At 40.0% G+C, this 23313-nt stretch overlaps 1 protein-coding gene across 1 annotated transcript in view; it reads right to left on the minus strand.

Annotated features, from left to right (window-relative positions):
* Window positions 1-23313, minus strand: part of GLS (glutaminase) — a 55167-nt gene that overhangs the window by 3717 nt on the left and 28137 nt on the right. Inside the window, exons 12-16 of the mRNA XM_057374095.1 lie at window positions 22294-22470; window positions 21032-21163; window positions 19544-19636; window positions 1160-1221; window positions 152-228 (exon numbers count right to left, since the gene is read on the minus strand). Of these exons, the coding sequence (XP_057230078.1) occupies window positions 152-228; window positions 1160-1221; window positions 19544-19636; window positions 21032-21163; window positions 22294-22470 (541 nt within the window). The remainder of the gene's footprint in view (window positions 1-151; window positions 229-1159; window positions 1222-19543; window positions 19637-21031; window positions 21164-22293; window positions 22471-23313) is intronic.

Genomic DNA, 23313 nt, shown 5'->3' on the forward strand with positions numbered 1-23313 from the left:
CAGGAAAAGCAGCCTGATGAGTGCATGTACTTCCATATATCCATGTATGGCACAGACAAAAGCAGGCAAAGATATTCCAAAGCAAGCTGGCCCCTCCCACAGACAGACAGACAGACAGACAGACAGCAAATGCTGCGTGAGGGGTCAGTACCTTCTGCGGCTGCCACATGCAGTGCTGTCCGTGAGTCGTAGTCTCTTTGCTCCATATCCATTCCTGACAGAGCAAACCTTAAAAAAATAAAATAACAGAGATTACTGAGGCAAGAATTACATAATTAAAGCAACTTACAAAACAAGCATGGAACAATATGGCTCTGCCACAAGAGGATGTGAGCAGCACCACAAGCACTCTGCACCTTTGTTGATAATAAAGGGGCCATTACTGCTTTGGCATTAAAAACCAAGTTAGTGCTTTGCTTTCCTCCTGCTCTTTAGTTGTCATAAAGAAAAACAAAACATCTTCGCAGGAAACATAACAGTCAACACACCTGATTTAAAATCGTACACAGACAAGCTGAGCCACATAAGGCAAAGTAAATTTATACCAGGTGAGAAAATCCCAGGAAGTCTCCCAAGTCTGAAAATCCTGAGTAGCATTAAGGGATTAGGAGAGTTCTTGCTTCACACTATGGTGCCCTGGGACAGCAGACTTAAACTATATGCTTTTTTCCACTAACTATGTTTAAACACATGCTAGCCAAATTTATGTTTATTTAGTCTGCTGTCATTAGTACTTCTAATTTTGCCAGATTCTCTTCCAGATTTAAAAAGCAAAGTTAGATAGCCTAACCTGTCCAATAACAATGGACATACATATACRTTTTCCAGCATGAATTTTTAACTTTTAGAATTGCGTATTAAAGCAGGTGAAAGTACAGCTAGGATTTTTCTGCCACTGCTATAAAAAACAGTTAAAGAAATTACCTTACTGTGATCCAAAGAAATGGAACACAGTGGTATTCAGGACAGTGTAAGAGTACCTTTTTGAGGGTTAGATTTGGGTCTTTTGGTTGGGTTTTGGGTGAACATATTCAATCTCTAGCTCATGCAGCTCAACACAACAGTYCCCAACATGGACACAGTCCACGTGCCTGTTCACAAATAAACAACAACAGCAGGAGCCAAACAAAGAGCGTTTGTAAAACCCACTGGTTTTTACCTCCGGAGTGCAGACACGTCCCCTGTGTAGGCAGCAAACAGCAGATTGATCACAGACTTCACCTACAAAGAGAGATTAAGCTCCAGTTTACTGATCTTCTTTCCTCAAAAAAGAAAGCCCAGCATGGCCAGTTGATCCAGTGCTTATAAACTTATGCCTTTGTCTGGCTCGCTTTACTATCAGTACTGCAAGGTCTGGCTTTCCAAGGCWGAAGTTGTCAAGGATAGTAAAAGAACTATAAAACATGCATTTCTGCTCTACTGGGGTAAGAAATACGAGCCTTGCTCTACAGGCAAACCATATTTCTCTCTTTGATTACCCAGTGACACCAAGTATTGCACTGCACACACAGCATCACTCTGCTCAATCCATAAARCCATGAACTCCTCAAAAGGCAAACTCATTGTGGAAAAGTAAGATATGCTGGATTTTTTGGTCTGGTTGCTTTTTTTTGGTTGTTTTTTTTATAAACCGCAAAGATTCCTAATACCAGCAGAAATCCATGTSAGCAGAAGAGATGATACTGCTTTTTCTTTGTATTACAGATTACCCTTCCATGCATCCAAGATACAGACCTCCCTCAAATAAACCATTTTAAGCAGTTCTGTTGCACAATAAGACAGGTTTCCAGGCAGACAAAGTTGGATTTTTTTTAGATAAACATGGGCTTAAAGCCTGACACAGGTAAAGTCTCTGGTGAGTGGTGTTTTTCTCAGCTGTATTGACCCATGCATATTTTTAACACATCCCGGCTACAACAACTCTGCAACTTCTAACAAGAGCCAAAAATGACAAGCTAGATRGTTTTTAGCATCCCACATCAGCTTCTTGCATAAACTGATACAGCCACCTCTAGGCACCATTTCACAGTAAATTCCCACTGAAAATCCTAAATGTTGCTTTCCTTTTTGAATCTGCAAAGCTCCAACGCTGCCACCAGTCAAGTGCAGAGATAAAGGAGGGAGTTGGTGCAGCACTGACCTTCCACAACAAGAAGGAGAAACAAACAGAACAAAAAATCCCCACCCACAAGCACGTCTCCCACAGATTTCTGCAGGAACACTGGCGCATTTTCACAGGGCCACAGACGAGCCAACATCTGCGCCTCCTCGAAACCAAAGGCACGGAATTGCTTGTTGTTTTTTACACCTCAAATATGCACTGACGCAAAGAGAAACCGGAGGAGAACGAGGCACAAAGGCCAGGATGGAAAGACAAAGGGGACACAGAGCCACCCTCAGGCTGGGATCCCCTGCTCCCTGCAGGGATGGRCACACAGGCTGGCACTGGGGCAGCACTGTGGGGACTGCCACAGAACAGCCACACCGAAATCCCAAACCCTCCACACAGACAGCAGGGCAGACTAAAGCCAAGTGTGAAAGGGGAATYTGGCTCCACAATCTCCACATTTCATCGAGATGATTCAGGTGCTCTCCTGGGGCCCCGCAGGCAGAGCAGGCTGGCTGTGCTCCCGTTCAGGTCAAGGTGCTGAATACTCTCCCTTTTCGGGACTTGGGATGAGCAAAGGACACACTGTCTTTCATAAAAACCATTTCAGAGGTAACTGACCATTTTGGCTGGGCTTCTTGATGTTTCTGGGAAATGCAAATATATATTAAAGTAATAAAATTAAAATAGCACGCATGCCTTTCTTCAAAAAACAACTTTCCAAGTGCAGCCGGGACCCAGAATCCTGGATTCGGCTGAACATTTTGCTAAAAAGCGATTTTTGTTTTTATAATGATGTGACAAAATGTAATTTGGAGATTCCTGAGGCTTTGTAACACAATCATCTGAGATCATGCCTCTAAACAATCTGGGAGAGGTCAAAAGCTGCTCCTTCCTTAAGATAAATCAAGTAAAATCAAAGCTTACTTTGCTATAAAACTGACCTTCTTGACAGATCGAAACAAAAAGAAATACAAGTCCAGACAAAAACATCTCTGCTTGTTTAGCTCAGAAGAAGGAAATTCACTYTCTGTCCAATACCAAAAGTAAAGGGATACAAAAAGCAGGAGAAAAACAACAAATTTAGCAGGACAACTATGAGCAGAGTAATTATCCAAAGCTGGTCAAAGATGAACTCAAGCTAAAAAAAACCAAGTGTAGCCACCATAGCCGAAACAATCCCTTAGGGATTACCTGCCCCTCCTTCAAGGGTGACTTTAATGATTTTATGAAAGAATTAAATTGGATTTGCTGGCAACAAAACACACCTTGACCCCTGAACTACACCCTACTGTAACTGCAGCACAGTCCAGGCCAAAAAAATGAACAAATTGGAAAAGGTATGAARTTAAAATTGTTCAGAAGGCAGGTATAAAAAGTGAATTCAGTAAAATTTAGAAATGTGCAAATACAAAATATATTTTGAACCCAAAGTAAGAATATACCATCTCCTATGAGCATCTTATAGATATCTCCTTAGTTATCAAGGCAATACTAATGTAAGCAGCATATATACTAAATCATCATGCAAAAGATTATCATTCACATTGAAAAAAAGTTACTATGTGAACAGCACTTGCTGCCATAAGTTTTTTATCTGTGCAGAATCTCACTTTGGCTGCCATACAGTCAAGTWCAAACTCTACCCAAAACTCATAGCATACTAGCTTGAAATAACAGATTCACTGCAAAAAAATCAAAAGCCAAAGGAAACTCTAAAGTGGCAGCAGCAAACATACGATTTTGGGATTTTTAACTATAGGAGAGAAAAAAAATAGTGAAGATAACAGATGAGCTCTATCCATCCAAACTAAGTAGGGCACAAGGCAACTAATTTAAGTGTTCAGAGGCTCTCTTCTCACCAAGTGGCTCATGAACATTCAGTGCTGGTGTCTCGATTACTGCACTCAAGTTTCCCTCATGTTTAGAAACACAAAGTTCACCTTCAACCCACCAGCCATGAATTACCTTTTCCTACTGCACATGCTTCCTTAACTATGAAAATTTAGTAAAAAGAGATGGGATGGGGTCCCTGTCCTGTATTTAAGCTGGATGGCAGGATCAAAGCCAGAGCAGCAGCTGTTCCATCTTCTGTCAAACAGGAGAGAAAAAACCTGCATGCACTGAAGCAGAGGAACAAGACAGAGCACTGCTCACTCGRCTACAGTGAGACCCTCTCTGTACAGCATTCTTTCCTGAGCATTGGGAATAACCCTCCTTATCCAGGCAGTGAAACCAGCAWGGAAAAGCTCCTCTGAAATACTCCTGTCACTCAATGGTAAAGATCAAAACCCCAATTTCACTATCAGCTTAGTAGGTGTTAGAGGTCTTGGACTCAGCTGGGCAAAGCTACCAAGGATTCAAGTCTTGCTCATGTCAGAGGTGGCCAAATGACCAAAAGCTCCAGAAGTCCACTCCAACTAATAAAAGTTCTGTGAGTCTGTGTGTGAAGACATGAGAAGCTCAAAAAAGACAAATCAAGACTGTTGTTGCTCAATAACTGCACGAAGGTCAAGTTAAAGGAAGGAAACAGCCGGAGTTCAGAGCGGCAGGAAGTCACATCGCTGCAGCAGACATTTCACACAAACACAGGGGACAAAAAGGCAAAAAATGAAAGGGAAAAAAACCACCCTCAAACCCCAAATTGCCAAACTGAATGAGCCACAGCACTGCCAAAGGGAAACCCAGTGTCAAAGTGACTCCTAGCCCAAAGCTTCCATATCTCAGTTATTTGGAATATCTCCTGAGCCTGGTTATGCAGGAAGTTTCAAAGAAGTCTCGTTCAAGCAGCAGCGGATGCATGGAATGGAGGAACTGCAGYAGGGAGCACGTGGCCCCACACAGCACGGCTGTTCCCCCTTCTCTGCAAGCACAAAGGACCTGGGCATGAGAGACATGAGAGCTTTTGGGCTGGTTTTCAATTTCTCAGTATACCTGCCTGAAAAACTTAATGAAAAGTAAATCGTGTCTATTGCTGCCTGCCTCTAAAGCCATCCACAGAAAACCTCTCCAAACACTTCAGAGAGAATCCACTGATGTTGTCATTGGCACTAAGATGGGAAACTGAGGCCCAGAGATGGAAATGAACTGCCATGGTCTCGTGGTGAAGGGACAGTGGCCTGACACCTTGTGCCCACTGGCTTCATCATTAATGCASAACAACCAAAGCTCAAGCAGGAGCCAAAGCCAAGCAGCTGAGCACAGTGGCCCTGTGCTCTGTCCCTGTCACCACAGGGCTCTGTCCCGCTCTGCCATCACTGCAGTGCCTCCAGCAGCTCAGGGAGAGCCTCTGGCCTGCACTGCACTTGGGTCAGGAGAGAAAAGCCAAACAGCTGTGCATGTACGGAAAGCAAATCCTTCAGAAAAAATTAATTTAGCTCAAAGCTGGATTAATTCCATGAGCAGCCCTGAGATAAAAAGGTCAGTGAATCTGGATTTTAATTTCCTACTGTGTCCTGTTTCCTGAGAATGCTCTGCCCTCTCCAATTGCTTTGAAAACATTACAGAATTAACATTCTGAAAATAAAAAASTATTACTTCCAACTTTATGTTTCTCCAGGTGGCACAGCAATACAGTCAAGCCCCTTTAGTTTATAAYAGTGCTGCTCAAGGCAACACAAACAAGGATAAATAAACAACTCTTCCAGTCCTCTTTTCATTATTTTTAGGGGTAATGCCACAGGTTAGCCTTCTGAAGAGATATTCAAAGTATTGAGAAAAAAAGGTTTGGATGGATATTGTCTCTCAGGAACTTTGCCATATCTGAACTTTACTGTGCCCCAGACCAAGTATGCTGACAAGAGACTTTCAAATACATCAAGAGGAGTTAAAAAGAGAGAGCAGAGCTCGTTAAGAGAACACGCGCACCACACATCCCTTTTTTTGTGTTTAAAATGGGACACAATGTTTCCTTTCAGGGAGCCCTGCCCTTCTGGCCAACTGGCTTGAAAACCTGAGTTTTAAACGTTCCCCTGCACGGCACGGAGGTGCAGAGATAAAATGGCATTTGAATTTCAGCTCCTGACTCCCCTAATGACAGGTGTGACACCAAGCCTTGGACCTGACGCTGGTGTCCCGGTCTCCTGACAAGGCTCCCAGCCCTAGGAGAGCTGCACAGCAATGGGAATGCTCTTCATTCAGCAGGCTCCCAGCCCTAGGAGAGCTGCACAGCAATGGGAATGCTCTTCATTCAGCAGGGAGATCAGCCCAGCTGCTCTGGCGGTGTCCTGAGCCCACTAAACCCACCGGCGCCTCTCCGCTAATCCGCACATCCGACACCCCGGCTGCCTCCCGGGCACCTGTGCCCACCCGAGGGTGACACTGCCCGGCTCCACAGCTCCGTTTGCACGGAAAACCTGCCCGGGGCTATCTCTGACAAACAAACACCTCGCTGTTCCCGCAGGAAGCTCCGTCCGCCCGCAGCCCCAGCGGAGCCCACCCGGCTCTCCATCCATTGTCCGCGGCACACGGCACAGCTCATCCGGCTCAGCGCGGCTTTAACCCCCAAACGCAAAAAATAGATTGTTAAGCTGGCCAAGGTRAGTGCCCGTCCAGCCAGCGGGGATTAATGCTCACAGCGAGAACAAACTGACCGCTCCACCTATTGCCATGGCCTCTGCAAACGGCCGGGGACCGACAGGGAAGGTAACAGCAAAGAGTTTATGTGAGCCACGAGTGACTGCACAAAGCAATAAAAGCTCCAAAATCAACAGGAATTTGCTTTCGCAGTAGCACTGCTCAGCTGTTTTTTCCTAAAGCTGAAAAGCRATCCCTCCTCGTGCTCTTCGGAAGAACTGTGGATTTTTAGATGCTTTATTTTATCAATGGAAAAAAAATTCCTGAAACCTAAGACACCATTATTAACTGTGAAACAGCAGTGCTGACCTACAGATATCACGAAAAGTAAATCTAGAGCGTAAAGCAAACAATGCAGTCATCCAGTTTTTACACACTGAACTTGTAACTCACCCACGCTGAAGCACAGCCTTTAGACAGCTTTTTCCTGCCATGCACGGTTTCAAAATAAAGTAAAAATAAACAGAACAAAAACCCCTCAAACCTGCACAAAATGAATTTTGAAGCTTCAACTTGGAAATCAGAACCAGAATGCAAGCAAGTCCCTAAAAGGACAAAAATAAACCAGGGAGAGATCTGAGAATGGGAATGCAGATGTCTGTACGTTCAGATGCTAGACAGAATCACTTATTTTATAGATCAGCCACTKTTGTATTTACATTTCATTTTCAATAACCTGGAATCTGCTCTCCAGGGTCCACATAAAAATCTACTGTTATGAAAAAATTCAGACTCTTCAGCTCTAAAAGAGCGCTGTAGTTTTCCTTTAAAGTATCATTGCTCACAAAAGGCTTTCAGTAAGTGACCGACTGACCCCACCACACCTCTACAGCAACCTAACTCTGCCTCTGTCACAGCCTCCCACCCTGGCTTCAAATGAACAGTCCGAAATTATAAAGTTAGAATTCCTTGGGCGGGTCTTTGTTCCCATTTCACTATAAGTAATTAGAAGGTGTGTGAATAAATTAATACATGTGCCTACACACATTAAAATATTGATATATTTGAAAATACAGATGAGGCTAGTTGTTCCATAAAACTTTCATTTCTTCTTTTAGACTCTTCCACCACCTCTTTAGACAATTTTCTGCCCTACTGACCCTTGTTTCCTCACATAATTTGACAAACGCGCAAAAATAACTTTAGAATCTGCCAATATCCACTCTGCCACGTTTTAAAACTAACACAGGAAATGAGATTTAGTCTGGKTTTTTTCCCMWYCCCYTTTYYWAMCCYTYRRRTATCCTTTYTTTTCCTCTAGATGGTGCAAGGTCCTCCCTGTTCACAGCTGGGGACACAGGACGATACCCAGCTCCTTCAGTTTTGCAAGCTGTGGGTGCAGCGTTTATTTTTGGAYTCAAAGCTGCCACAAGTGACTTTCAAAGCTGCTACCACGGAGTTTATTTCTGGAGTCTCCCYGGTGGAATTAGCTGGAAATGCTGTTTGCACAGCAATTATCCGTGTAGTTTGTGCTGTTGATAGCAAACTAACAGACTAACAAAACGTTTMTTTATGCCTCCCTTCAGTTTCCAGCAGCCCTGCTCAAACACAACCCGTGCATGTACAGAAATACTGAAAGCTGCTTCTCCCATGAGTGATGTCTAGACTGCAGCCACACAAGAGGCTGTATTTTCATGTATCCAAACACAAAGCAGATCTAAACCAACTGTACTGTGAGAGCTGTGAAACCCTCAGGCAAGCCAGCACACCGGTTAGTTATTACTTTTACTTAAACTGGACAAAATCCCAGTTGGCATTTAAAATGCCTCCTTGCAACTCAACTACTCACATGGTTTCAAATCYAAATCCAATCTTTTAGTATAAAGCCACTTACTTTCTTTTTCTGACTTCCTATGTTTTTGAACTAGCTAGTAGATACTGACAAAATAAATTTTTCAGTGGTCCCAGAAGGATCTGTTTAAAATCCAAGAACAGAGCAAGGAGTTTTGACTAGGTTCAGTTCAGACACAGGAACACGAATATTAAAACAAGCCTGCACCAGCAGCTCAGTCTTGGAATTGGTCACAGAAACKGGGCATGCAGCTGAGTTTAAGAAATAATTAAACCAAATATATATACAGCAAAGATCTCTCTTGACACCAGGACCATTTCTTCAGCCTAAGAACAACTCTCAGGCTGCTTTACTGGCAGACAGAGGGGTCTAAGGCCGCTAAAGGAGAAGCACAGCCTTCCTGGAAGGAGGGCTGAGCAGAGGTGGTTTGTTTCCCTCTTCCACCAACTGGCTTCAAATGGATTTCTACCATTCCTACTTCCCTCTGATTCAAACCTTTTAGTGGTAAATRCTGGATTATGCCACCTAAAATTGCAATTTTTTAGAGTATTGATACTACACGTTACAGTAAACTACATTTCTTTGCCTATCTCTGCCTGAAGCCTCTTTTTTTTGTCAGAATACTTTAAATGAATGTGAAAATTCCAAAGCATCTAAAAATAGTGCAAAATAATAAAACTAATAAAAACAAGCACACTATATAAATGCCCTTTTTTTCTGCTCTGTTACTGTACTAATTTGTGTAACATTTAAAAAGCTTAAGGACACGGGAAGCAGGAGCTGTGAGCAGAAGGTACTTTTCCTCCAATCACATTTGGAGCCATAAAAGAATGACTACACCAGAATTMATCTTTTTCAACACCAACCTCTTGCTTCTCAGATGGCCATCAAGTGGACATAAACTTCTGGAAAGAGTTTGTAACACTGGTATTCCTCAAACCRACATCTCTCTACCTGTGAATTCACCCTAAACACTATCAGGTAGGAGGTGCAAGCTCTTCAAGTGTCCAAAAATACCCTTTGACTCATACAGAACAATGCAAGAGACTGACAGGACTGAGCTCAGTTCTACAATTAATTCAGCCAAAGCATGCCTAGAGATTATTACATTTAATTATTCTAATTTTTAAATGCTAAATGAGATTCGGTATCTCATAAATGAAATTTGAAATAATCTGTGTTTCCTATATAGTTTKTGATTCCATAAGTACAGACTGCTTCATGCTATGTTTGGTTTTACTCGAGTGCCTCAAATGCAGAACAGCCCTTGATGACGGCAATGACGGAAGCAGAGATTTTGTTTCATGGCAACACGCGCTGGGAATTTGCAATGCCTTGTTATTTACAGCTCTATTGATTAMTTTGAAATTATTAGTAAACTGATGCTGTTTAAATTACAGATAAGTCTATTTAATTAAGATGAATTAAGAGTTAAGTAATTAAATAAAATGTTTACTAGAGTAAGTGAAACATCTACTTACCTTCAGTAACTGAGATTGTTTCAGAAAGCCCACGCCCATCTATTCCACTCCCGGGATGTGCAAACCCCACAGGGTGAGCCAAGGCTATTTTGGCCAGCCATGTTCCTCAATTCTCCCACTCCCACCTCGACCTCCCCCTGATGGAGGCAGAAGAAACAACCATTSACTAATCCCGACCCCAGAACCTGATCTCCAGAGGTACAGAGTGGGTCACACAAAGTGTAATTGAATCCTCAGATACAGGCCTCTCCCCCAGGAATCAGGGAATTCAAACTCTATTTTATGAGAAAACAATACAGARTATCATTAAGAATGTCCAGGGTGTGTGGATGAGGCAGTTTTTCCTTTCCAGCACCATAATCAGGAGCAGGACAGCAGGAAATGTTGTGGGAAGCACATTTTCCCTTTCTAGCAGATAACACCAATGCTATCAATTAACTGGGTTCAAGGGGTACACAGAAAAAAAAAAAGTCCACAGAAATCAAAGATCAAGATTCAGAGCCATTGACTCCATCAGAATTAGATTACAGGATCGCAGGAACAGACATTTCTTCAGTTGGAAGGAACTTCCAGGAAAATATGCCTGGTCCAAAACGTCAAGAAGAGGTACTAGGATGGACCCAGCCAATACTGCTGACACAGATACCCCTGAACAACAGAAGATCCTAAACTTTTCAATACAGAAGGCCTTAAAAAGTACCTAATGCTGAAGCTCCACCAGTGCTCAGATGACAATGTTGTGACAGGAGAGCTTCCCTCCCCTGCACACACGTGCCTCGACAAACAGAAGAGCTTGGCAGAAGAGCAGCTGACCTCAAGAGCTACTCACTAATAATTTCTAATGGATGTCTTATCCTTTGCTTCATACCCACATTGGGGATGATTACATTGATTTATTATATTGATTTCTGAAGCTACAAATACAGGGAAGAAGAGAAAAAACTGAGTACCAAAGATGCCTTCACGAGATTACAATGAGAACGGCCATGCTTGGTTCTACCTGCTGTTTGTTTCCAATATTGGAAACAACAGAATTAAGCACATCACTGAAAAAACTCCCAAAATACCAAGTGAGAATTTAACCATCCTTCACCAGACTTAAGACCTAGAGTTGACTAATTCCACTCTTTATTTTCCTTTTTTTTTTTTTTAAGGCCTTTCATGGACATCCATAAACTCATAAACTGCCCCAGCAAGAAAAGATCTTGAACACCTAATAAAGAAAACCAAGTTTGAATAGTAGTGTAGATAATAATGAATCAGGCAGTCCCACAGAACCATGAATTAACAAGAGAGAGTCACAGAAAAATCCAACCTGGCTCCTGTCCTGGATGTCCAAAGGTGTTACTGCTGCACTGTTGGCCATGAGTAGTATGACAAAGGAATGCTAGGTGAATTAGTAAYTACCACAAAAAGTTTACTAGATCAAGTGAAAGATTTAAAGCATAAAGACTTCCACCCTCAGGTCACAAGATGAAGACCAGGCAAATTCTCATTTCAAAGTTGCATGCACTTGCCATCAGTGGCCTGGATGAAAATACTTCAGTGTTGCTGCCATGTCCAAAGCATCGAAGCTACGTAGGAAAATTACCCTCTCAAAGGGTATTTCATCATTACTCATCAGCGATGAAACATTTTGTCAGCAAATAATGAGGACTGGAAGTTCCAAAAGGATAAAATAATAATTATTGCAGTAAACTATCACAGAAATGTCATGATACCTACACTGATAGTTTCTTCTCAGTCTTTTCAAAGACTAGAGCCCTGCTAGCAGTTCTGCAACAAAGAGCATAGGGAATATCTACAGAAAACTTAAAAAGGGGAATGAATGTCAAGTCATTGATACTGGATGCAGGAAAAAAAAAAACAAACAAGAGCCTTTGAAGTAATGGATAYAGACATCACTAACACTGCAAGATTTGGAACCAAATGACTGGGATCAGCAACAGTCACATGAATCAAGAGGAATGCTGATGGGTGCTTTAGTGACAGAGCTGTGTTAAGCAGACAGGACAAAAGGATGTCTGCCTTTTCAAGGACCTATTGACATCACTGATACCCACACAGCAGAGTAGAGTGGAGCAGTGCTCCACTTCCCAGGCTGTAGGCACTTCACAATTTGTGGGCGACAGATTACTCTTAAATACAGGACTTGGAACTGGAATTATTCCTAAAAGAAAGGACTTCCTTCTCAAAAGTTGTAGGGCACCTTCACCAGCAACTAGATTGTATTAGTCTACGTATTCCATATCTGTTTTCATTATATTTGAAATATTATTTGCTTAAACAAATCTTTCGTCTCCCTGCTTTTATGTCCAAACAATGCAAAGAGTCGTATTATTCCCCACCAGCCTTAGTAYATGGGACAAAACAAACTCAGCTGGTTTAGTCCTCAATCATAATTCTRAATCCTGCTCTGCAATGGCATGAGTGGAATTCATTTAAAACACATTTAATTGAAACAGTTTATTCTCAAATTAAGATTATATTTTAATTATTTGACTTGCAATAATTACAGTTTGGAGAATTTTAAGAGACAGGTCCTTTAAAAGTGCAAATTTAAAATGTATTTTCCATTCAGAAAGTCAAAGCTACACATATAACCAAAAGCAGCTCTGTGAGTCCAAAAAATCCCTGATATTGGATGAGTAATTCCTGAACAAACAATAAAGTTGCCTGCCTCAAGGAAAAAGCTGGGCTAGTGAATGACATCAACAGGAAACGAGCAACATTATCTCTTCCTATCACTCCACTTGTGTTCTCAGTTCATTGTTTTGACAAGCACTCTGATCACAAGGGGTCCTAACAGTGACATGCCATCCCTCAGCAAATAACACACTTCCACATTTGCATTTAGCCTGCTGGCCTTCAAAAGGAAAATAAAAGGAATATGGCTTTTCAAATCCCTAAATCACTTCATTTTCAGCGACATAATGAAAACATACTTAGAATCCTGTAGGAAAAATACAGCAGGAAGTGAATGACCAAAAGCCATTTTTAACTATGCCACTTCTAGGACTGCCTAAAAGCCAATAGATTACATGCCAACAGCATGGTGGTGAGATCATCATGCTCAGTGAAAAGACAGGAGTCACCATCACAAGCTACAGAAAGGGAAAATTCCAGTTGTAGGTTAGGAAAAACTCTTCAATCCAAGTGCTAAAGCACTGGGATAAGTTACCCAGCCAGACTASAAAACCTCTTGGTTGGAGGTTTCCAGATCTTGACTGGCAAAGCCCCTGGATAACACAATGTGACACTCGGGGGTCCTTGGAGCAGAAGGCTGGACTGTAAGATTTCCAGACATCCCTCTCAAGTTCTGCACACTTGTGGTTTCCTTCTCAGTTGCCTACAATCACTAGAGCCTCCTGCACCTCATATAGATGAATTATCATAACTGCACCCAGCAAAGTAAATCTGACCCGATTTAAGGAAAGATACAACATGATGATAAATTCCCAATTCACAGTGTGCACATGAATTTTGTAAAAGCTCAAGAAGTCACAGCTATGTGCCAGCTGAGTCAGAATCAGAGCAGAGCAAMAGCTAAAACAGGAAGCAGCATCTTACAGCAGATATGCTGCCCCACGTGCCTGCTTAGCACAAAAAATACATCAAAGTATGGTTGGCTGGAACATTTTTGAGGACAGGAAAGCATTCTAGAATTACTTCCTTTTCCCCTTGTCCTTCCTTCAACCCCATTTCCTCATCAGTCTCAATGCTGAGGTGTCAAAGTGTCTATTCTTCACCAAAYGTATGCCTGACTTGTCCTCAGTCAAGCTCCCCTGACAGCTTTATTGCCTCAATCGAGTCTTGTTTAAATTTAACTGGTAAAAAACCAAAACAACAAACAAAACACCCAACAAACTTGCCCCCACCACCCTTCTGCCAGTCAGTTCCATTCTAGACTTTATTCAGTTAAGCAGCAGACTCAGATGTGACCATCACTTACTCCTGCTGARCACAGAARAARCTCACATGGCATTTTCAGGAGTAGCTGAGCCATGTGCAGAGTGATGCCACCCAAGTCCTGCAAGAACTTCTAAATGCTCCGTGTCCAAGTGATACCAAAAGTCTGCATAAAGCAGTTTAGATGCCAGTAATAAAATTAACTCCCACTTGCATGTAAACCAAAAGAAAAAACAGGGCATTACTATTTTGCACACTAAATTCTCTAGAAGGAGCAAATGGCAAATCAGAAACCACATTTGATTCAAGGTAGGTAGTTTAATAATTTAGACTGTTTAAATTATTCAACATACTAGGACATAAACTACTGAAAGAAAATGGGGCTGTGCATCACTCAACCATGTCTCTACACACATTAGTCATGCACTTTCCAGACTGAACAAATGTGGAACACACAAGATGCCAGCATGATAAAAAAATAAAGCTTTAGTTAAGATTTCTACCCAATTTAAAGCCTCTTGCCAATCCTCCAACTGTTACAGACATTTTTGATYTCAAATCCTCAACGAGACTCTGCACTTAAGACAAATTATTAGGTGTACTTAGTTATTCTAATAAGAACCCTGCTGAGACAGGTTTATTCTTCTTGCACTGCAATAACTAATTATGAACTTCCTTCAAAAGAGCTACAAAAATATTTTTTGAAATTAAAAAAAACAAAACAAACCCCCAAAAAACAGTAAAAGCCTAAACAAATAATGTTTAGGATACTAAAACATCGTACATAAATTATGAAGCTCATAATTAATTTCTTTGTTCATAACTAATTACTGTGCATCAATGACATGTATGTATCAAGACCAAGAGATATAAGATCAATTAAAAAAACAACATAATCCATCCCCCCTCCCACCCACCCTCCTCTGAATCCATTGCCTTTTTATTCATCTCACYCACCCGCTGGTCTCCAAATACACTGAAAACCAAGAGATAAGAGCCAAAACAATTCTACAGTAATTCACCTGTGGCTCTTTCTTTGTATCTACTACTCTTTCTCCTTCCATCATCTTTATGGCTTTTAGAGAACAAAATCTTTTTGAAATGTGATGTTCTGAAGTACAATGAACATACAGCTAATTGTACAACCATAGAACAAATAACTTCAGTGTATAACCCAGTCTATAGAAAAGCTAAATTAACAATTGCAGCCATTTTCAGTACAGGCAGACCCCACCGTCACTTCCAAAACAATGTGGGGTCTGCACCACCTTCCTTGCTACACGTGATTTATTACAAGCTGTATTTTTCCCTTCGTAATGCTCAGGATCTGCAGTTACTACACTGGCACTGGCACCATTAACCATACATTTTCCAAGGGACTGAAGCAGTATCTTCAAAACCAGACAAATAGACAGTGGTGTTAATATCCTACGACACCAAAACTTCTTTATTAAAAAAGTCACAGTGAGAAATTTTTGCTACTTTAATTTTTGCTTTCAACTTTCTAAGGTAACAGTTCAAAGAGAAAAATAATTAGATTATTGTATAAAATGATGACAAAATCTTACAAAGGTTTTCAATGACTGGTTTAACTGAATCTGCTTATTCCACCTACTTTTCCAGAATCTTTCTTAGAACCGAGTGCTCACTATCTCAACTTCAATGTAAAAAATGTCTTTGAACAAATCTGTTCTCCATTGAGAGAAAAAAAAATACAATAAAAATCAGCTTAAAATAAATTTATTAAACAATACAAAAATAAGCATGCTGGAAATCAAGATACATAAATAACATACAATGCAAATGAAAAATGGAAAACGAGACAGGTAACTTAACAACTGAGCCAAAAGGTACAACACAAATGCTAAAATAAAACTTTAAAAAGCATTTACATTTCTAATGAAATGTTAATGATGCTGACAAAGAAAAACAAACAAACAGCTAAAATGCTTGAATATCAAGAATTGCTATTACTGTAGCACAGGTGAACACTAAAACCGTTGCAGACTTCACACATGGAATGACTAAACTCTGTGGGCCCAGCCTTTCCCACCTGCCCAGGGTGAGTGATGCTCCTGGCACATCMAACCATGGCCTYGGCCCCTCCCCGGGTCCCTGCCATCAACAGGAGCCATCTGGCAGGCCAGGGCAAGAAACTACAAGTGTGGGCAAGTTATAAAATTATTGCTTCAGAGGAGTCTCCTCCTGACCCTTCCTATCTAGAAGCTTTCCTCAAATCTGAGGCGGGCTTCAAAAGCATATATTACAGAATCGTAATATATATATATACATATAAGATTGTTTAAGCTGTACCCTAAATATTCTTATTATGAATATTAAAGATCTAGTAGTTTCCTGATTCTTGKATTTTCCATGCAGGACTTGACCCCACCACAAGTTTTGCATGTGGAAAAACCTTCCCTCTTAGCCACATCTTTACAAGTGGCTTCAAACAGTACTAAAAATCAAGGTGGGTAGAATCAGACCAAGCAAATYCTGCATTGTGCCTCTTCCATTTTTAATTAGATCAGTAATTCATCCAGCAGCATGTTACCACTGTAAATACTTTCCATTAGCAGCACAGACACATTACATTCCCTCTTGCAACTGAGATACTGGTATTTCAGGTAAAGTAGTTCTGCAGGRTCTGAATGCTTGTTATGTCTCTGTAGCTACTGGTATAAAATCCTCAAACAGGCAAGACATTTTTATAATTCAAGTCTTTGCCTTTATTTTCAGGATAAGCACTAACAAACCTAACCTTATCAGAGATAAGATTATAAAACAGTTATTATTCAGCAACTGATGACTGACACTACTGACATCTGCACCACAGATTTACCTCTTCATCCCAGTAGGGTATTGAATTCACTGAAAATTGGTGTTCTGTATTGTTTTGTTTCAATATTTTCATCCTAGGCTTCAARGACAGGAAGCCCATCCTTTTACAATACAGTGCTAAATGAAGATTATTCAGGGTTTAGTCAGAGCTWTTTCAAATGTCTATGCCAAACTAACAATATCTAAACAGAATAACTAAGAGCAGCTTGCTTTCTCAGAGAACGGTCAGCTCTGTTTTATGCATCTTCCTAAACTCATTAACATCCAGATGGGTCAAAAAAGGGGCAGGAAAAATYTAACTCTCCCATTAGGCAAAACTCACATATCAACATTTTGGAGTTTTAGATAAACAAAAAAGGCACAGGGAGTGGGGAAGGTAGCAGTGAGAGGAAGTGAAGGTGTGACTACAGAATTGTTTATCATTGCCTCTTAAAATCCTCAACCAGMTAATGCCATTAATCATTGCTTGGACAAGTTTCCCCAGTTTGATARATCAGGACTCTGCATGATGTCTCCAGAGATGGGACATATCAGATTATTTGCAAATTTATAAAGGAGAAAACTTTACAGAGAATGATTTCCTAATTTTTTTGCATTATTAAGAATCTAATACTTGCAAGTGTTAAGAATGTAGCAAGTCTTTGACCTCAGTCCAGAATTGCCTATAGAGCCTATCTGAAGTTCAAATATATCATYTGGAGCTAYACCCTYACTYAAGATGCTCWAATAATCAAATTATGCAGTTTAAGKGATGCAGCTGCCTGTAGAAAAATGCAAGTCTTCTTCCTCAGCAAGCTGTCAGACCTGCAAACTCAACATCATTTCAAAAAACAGCAATTAATGATAACTTTTAAGAATTTGCTCGTGTGTAAGTAAGYGAAACCTCTGATCTTCATACATGAATATGCACACACATTAATGGTAGAAAAAAACAGCTAATCATAAACAGTTCTAGTAAGATTTACCTATCTGCTTCCCTCTGAACCTATTTCCTGCTCACTGCTCAGCTGGTTACCACTCTGAACCCCAGATTGCTTACATTCCTTTCCAGGGTGGAGCACAGCCCTCTGTGTAAGGCAGAATTCTGAGTCATAACTACCAGCTGGCAGCACAGGCAGCAAGAGAGACACYCAAAATAGCTGGGTCAGAAATCTCTCTGCTGCATTAGTTAACTTGCAAACAAGACATTTTTTTTCCTCCTCCTCACTTCTCCCACTCCTGCCCAGCCATTTTTGTTTTCTTTATTTCAACGTTAGCATTAATAATTGGTCTGATTAAAAAAAAAAAAATAGCCTTCACTAGCATGGCATATGCAAAGAGTCCATTTCTGTTCACATTTGAAAGCTCACATTWAAAAAACCCTGATGTGGTAATAATAAGACTCAGAACCTATCTCCATTTAATATACAATCATTTAGAAATTCAGGAATTTGCTGTGTTTTGCTGAACACCAGTTTATATTTTAATTAGTATTCTGTCTTTACATGCTGACCCTGCTCAGTGGATACAAGTTCTTGCTCAGCCTCAAAGTTCCTTTACTTAAAATATAAACAAAAATAAACAGATATATACCACCTTTGTGATATATCTTCAAAAAGACTAAGATTTACCTTTACTTTCTTTTTTTTTTTTAACTAAATGTGTTCTAAGTAACTACAAAAGTCAGTTTACAGCTTTGGGTTTGTTGTTTGCATATGCTTTTTCCCCACACACCCTTGAACTTCGACAGCCTTTTTGGTATTGCATACAGAATTTACACAAATGTATATATAAATGAAACACCAGGCAAACAATATTCAAATCAAAGTTAAATCTAGAGATGCTTGAGGGTTTTTAAAATGAAGAATTTAATGAAACTAGAACCCATTCGTTTAGTTCTGCTCTCCCCGACCTTCCATTCTATACACTACGGTTCTGGAGATGTCCTCGTTTGATTCAGGTGACACTTTTTTCCATACTGTTTCTTTTAAAGCAAGTTCTTGCTGGAGATTCTCATAGTCCATTGGTCCAAAGGAATGCTAGTTGTTCAAGCAACATACATTATTTATTAGTGTACTTGAAGGAAAAAAAAAATCCATACTTGCAGTCATTGCTAACAGACTCAAGTTTTTTTTCTCTTTTCCAGTTAAAAGAAAATCAGATTCAAAACCGGGTATTTTTAGATGCACACATGCAAATAGAAGCACTTTAAAAATCATTCTACTAYATCTTCTCCTATTGAAATCTTCATGCCTTAGTCAAAACATTAATGGTATTGAAAACAAAGAGGTTTTCCTTATCTCAACACCCTCACACTTGTATTTTTCTGTGCATGTAGCTGAAGTGGATTCAGTTCATTCCCAGACACTGCTTATGCTGCTCCCTAAGTAACAGGCTCTTGTCTGCAGTACTRTTCATGCCTGAATTCACTGCCTGTGCAACTCTCAGCTGCTCATGCGGTGTCAGAGATATCCCCTGAAAATCCAGCTGAACACAGAGCCCGTGCACTGCAGCACAGAACAGAAAGGCTATGCCCACCAGCTGGTCAAGTCTTTATTAAAGTAAACCAGTACAGTAAAACTCTTTGCAACTTAGAGCAGATTCCATCTACTAAATCTAGCAGGGGAGATGAACTGCATGAAATGGAGTTACTAATCTGCTGTGAAATTCCACTGCACAAAACCCTGTGACAGCGTGGTCCACCCAGGTTAAGTGTCCACTAATAATGTACCCTAACTAGATTATCTGAAAGCTTTGATGCAATACATGTCATTGAGCAGTTTGGCATTCAGAGAAGAACTTTACAGATTTGTTCTGAAGTCTACAAGCAATACTCACTGAAYACAGACAGCAACTTACCCGCTGATCACCACCTTCTCTGCGAGGATCAAGCTTTTTTGCAAAGTGTCTCAAATTATCGTAGTTATGGAAATTGCACAAAGAAACCAGATCCTGCAGATAGTTAKAGAACATGAATTATTATCTGCATGTGATASCCAAATGCTTATAAGTTAATAATAATATCACCATTTACATTTTACATCATATCCTAGTAACTTAAACCAATAAGAAGCTTATTTAATAAATCAATACCAATGTCTGTAAGGCCTTTTGAACATAACACAGCTATATGATAAGGTCCCAATAAAACCTTTAAACTCCTTCTTAAAGAAGTACAAAACAAGTAGCAGTTTGTAAAAGATGTTTTAATAACTTCCTACTTCAGCTGTATGGAGCACTCCAAGAACGGAAAGAACAGCCTGGGCAAGTCCAGTACATCAAATTTCAATCAAAATTTTGAAACAAGGAAATGTGTGACATAATGGATTCTAAGTCAGTTTGAATTACAACATAAAAGGTTATAATTACCAAACTTGGCTCTGCTGTTCTATTTTTAAAAGTGAATGTAACATTCATGTTATTTGCATGCCAAGATCATGTATCAGCTTTTAGGTCTCACTGCAGCACAGAACTAATGCAGTAAATCCTTCACCCACCCCGCTATTCTAGGATTTTAGAGGCAAGTTACAAAGACAATTTCATATGAAACTTTCAAGTACTTAAACTACAATTACTAACATCTTCTTTTCAGGCCATGTGAATGTTAATAAATAGACATAAAAAAAGTTTTAACTGCTGCTCAAGACCCCATTTATAATTAAGCAATCATCATTACAAGGYAGTTTTAGGGAGAAAAAAGAAGAAATTTTTTACACTCTACTCTCCCACAAAGTATCTTTATTACTCATTACAAAGCCCTTCACAATATCTCTTCTGCTTCTAATGTTCCTATCAAACTATCCACAACCCTTTCACTGGCATGAGATGAAGCTAGGAATAGCTTGACCAACAGCTGGGTCTGATCTATGAAGACATCTTTTATGTCAGATGGTTTACAAAAATCAGTTTAAAAATACATCAGAACGGCAATATTTCATTACAATCATTTTCTTTTATTGCAATGAATCAAGAGTTGCACTTCCAGTGTTTTGTAAACTGCACTTTCTGACAAGACAGGGAAAGAAGTCTATAAATAAAGCTCTACCATTTTTAATGCAATATACTGGAGTCCAGCATTTTCATAAACAACAGACTTCTCCAGCATTTCTGGCATCATATTTTAATGTTCACTGAATTCAAGTACTATTATTACTAAAATGCAAATGTCTATTCTTGGACTTTCACTCTTGAATCCAATCAAACTTGCTATGTAGGAAAGAATCCCTAATCACTATTTAATTCTCTTAGATCTCAGCTATGCCAACTGAAACTCAGTAAAACATCAGCTGCAAAGGCAAAAAAAAAACCCCAAAACAACCAAAAAAACCCTAAGGCAATGCTGCTTACATGACAAAAGTGAATTCCTTTAACACTGTTGCCCATCTTGTCCAAAGGAGGTGACCAGCACATCAAGCCCATGACATTAGGAACAACCAGAAGAATCCCACCAGCAACTCCAGATTTTGCAGGAAGACCAACCTACAGAATAATCAGAGAATTACTAACCTCTGTAAATATTCCTCACTCTTGTAACAATGCATCGGGATTTTCCTGGAGATGACTGTGCAGCATTTATAAAACATGTATTTGGAAAGCACTTGATGCTGGGAAAGCATTCTTACTTATCTCTTTTTAGTTAAATAATAACCTGATGCAGTTTGTGACAATCCAAGGTACACAATCATAAAACTATTTTCTGTCAGAAATACAGTGAGTCAGTAATACAGTGAAAAAGGATAATCTAAATCTATTATAAAAGAAAGCAATTATGACTAAGCAGTAATGCACAAGCATATGTCTCATGAACAGCTTGCAACAAGGTGGTAGAATGAAGCTGTATAATTTTTTTTTTAAATCTTGACTGGAAAAGGCAAAAAACAAAATCACAAGAAAAATGAGGAGTGTCTATGAAATCATACAATAACCTACTTATTTACAATCTGAACAAAGGCATTACTTTTTTCCAGTAGGAACTAACATGTCACGTACCCTCATAAATCTCCAAGCAGTAACCTTCATGTCACACAAAGCACCACAATCAATTTTACATGTATGCAGTAAGAAAAAACTAAAAATGCTYGGAATAAAATACTGAAAGCATAAATAAGATACAGTTCATCTTGAAATATATACATCTAAGGAACTGCTGCTAGAAAACAGGAGCACAGTGCATGTGCTGTGTATGACAGCCRTTTTCATAATACGTAAGGACAATTYCTGAGCTGAGTTACTGAGAAAAAACAACTGCYTTCAAAGGCTTTCTGCTCTCCTTGACTCCTATATAGCAGGATTTCTTCAGTCATGTTTTCAGTTCCAWCTGCATTGTGACCTGTTTCTCTCATGAACAGCCTTTCCTAAGGAACAGTATTTATGTTTTGATATGAAAAGGATTTCCAAACGTGAAGGCAGACTGCTGTAAGGTGTGTGACACCAATAGAGCCATGAATCCTAGGTGAGATTTTCCCTTAGGGCGTGTTCAATTCCCAAACAATGGAACACCCTCTCCCCTCTTCTGCCTCAAAAACCAGAAACAACCCCTAAAACATGAAAAATACTAGCACAGATTAACCTTCCTGGTCAGCTGCAATTAATACCTGAAAAGTACTTACATGGAAGGCAAACTGCCCTGAAAAGTCATACATGCCACAGGAATGCATCAAACTCAGGGTATTCCGGACTGCTTCAGGACTCAGGACTCTTTCACCAGTGATTGGGCAAAAGCCACCATTAGCCAGAGTTGCTGCCATCACACTTGCTGACTCACATGTTACTTCTATTGAGCAAAGCTTATGGAAAAGAAATAGAGATTATAAGCACTGGTACTTCTAGCACAGGAAGGCCAACTACAGCAGGATCAACAAAATACGGAAATATTAAAATAACATCTCAAAATCACCTGCAGCATAACATTTGTTACAGATGACACTAGTAGCATCAATTAATACAGTCTGAATCTTTCTGCTATAAAGATCCCAGTGACAGTGTTTGCAAGCCCTCTCAAAAGCTGGGGACAGTATTTTTATGGGTAAGYGACTCTGCTGGATTCCTCCCCCCACCCCCCTTATGTTCCTTTGAGAGGAAGAGGTCTGTAAAACAATCTCAGTATTTTGCATCTGTTTARATGGTAAAGCCACAGAACGACTGCTTTTTTTTCAATTTGAGTTTGTTTTGTGCAGTGGGTTCTTTTCATTTTAAAGCCTTAGAAGATCCCACATGTTATCAGAATACAATTTTAAAGCTGCAAATTCTAGCACATGCAAGTCTTAATGCCAGCACTTCCTGCTGATGCAGCCTTATTTCACCTCTCTCATATTAAATTTTTTATATAGTAATGATACAACCACACCATAGCTTTTCCCAGGATCCCTGCTTCAGTACAGACTATACATACTTTGGTGACACATCAGGAAATGTGATATGATGCCATCACCTGATGCTGCCTCATTTCTGCAGAAACCAAAAGATAAGTTGGTTTCAACCTGAAGCTGAAATGCTGCTCTAAAAAGTAAACAAACTAGTGCTTGTATTCTTGCTTTTGCCAAACAGTCATTACATGATACTTCATGAAGTTACCTAAGCCACGTTTGCATGAGTAGTTACTACCTGGAATTCTTATTTTCCGGGTGCCA

This window comes from Malurus melanocephalus, unplaced genomic scaffold (assembly GCF_030028575.1).
Source record: "Malurus melanocephalus ecotype Western Australia unplaced genomic scaffold, MMel_1.1 scaffold_216, whole genome shotgun sequence".
Classification (NCBI taxonomy): domain Eukaryota; kingdom Metazoa; phylum Chordata; class Aves; order Passeriformes; family Maluridae; genus Malurus; species Malurus melanocephalus.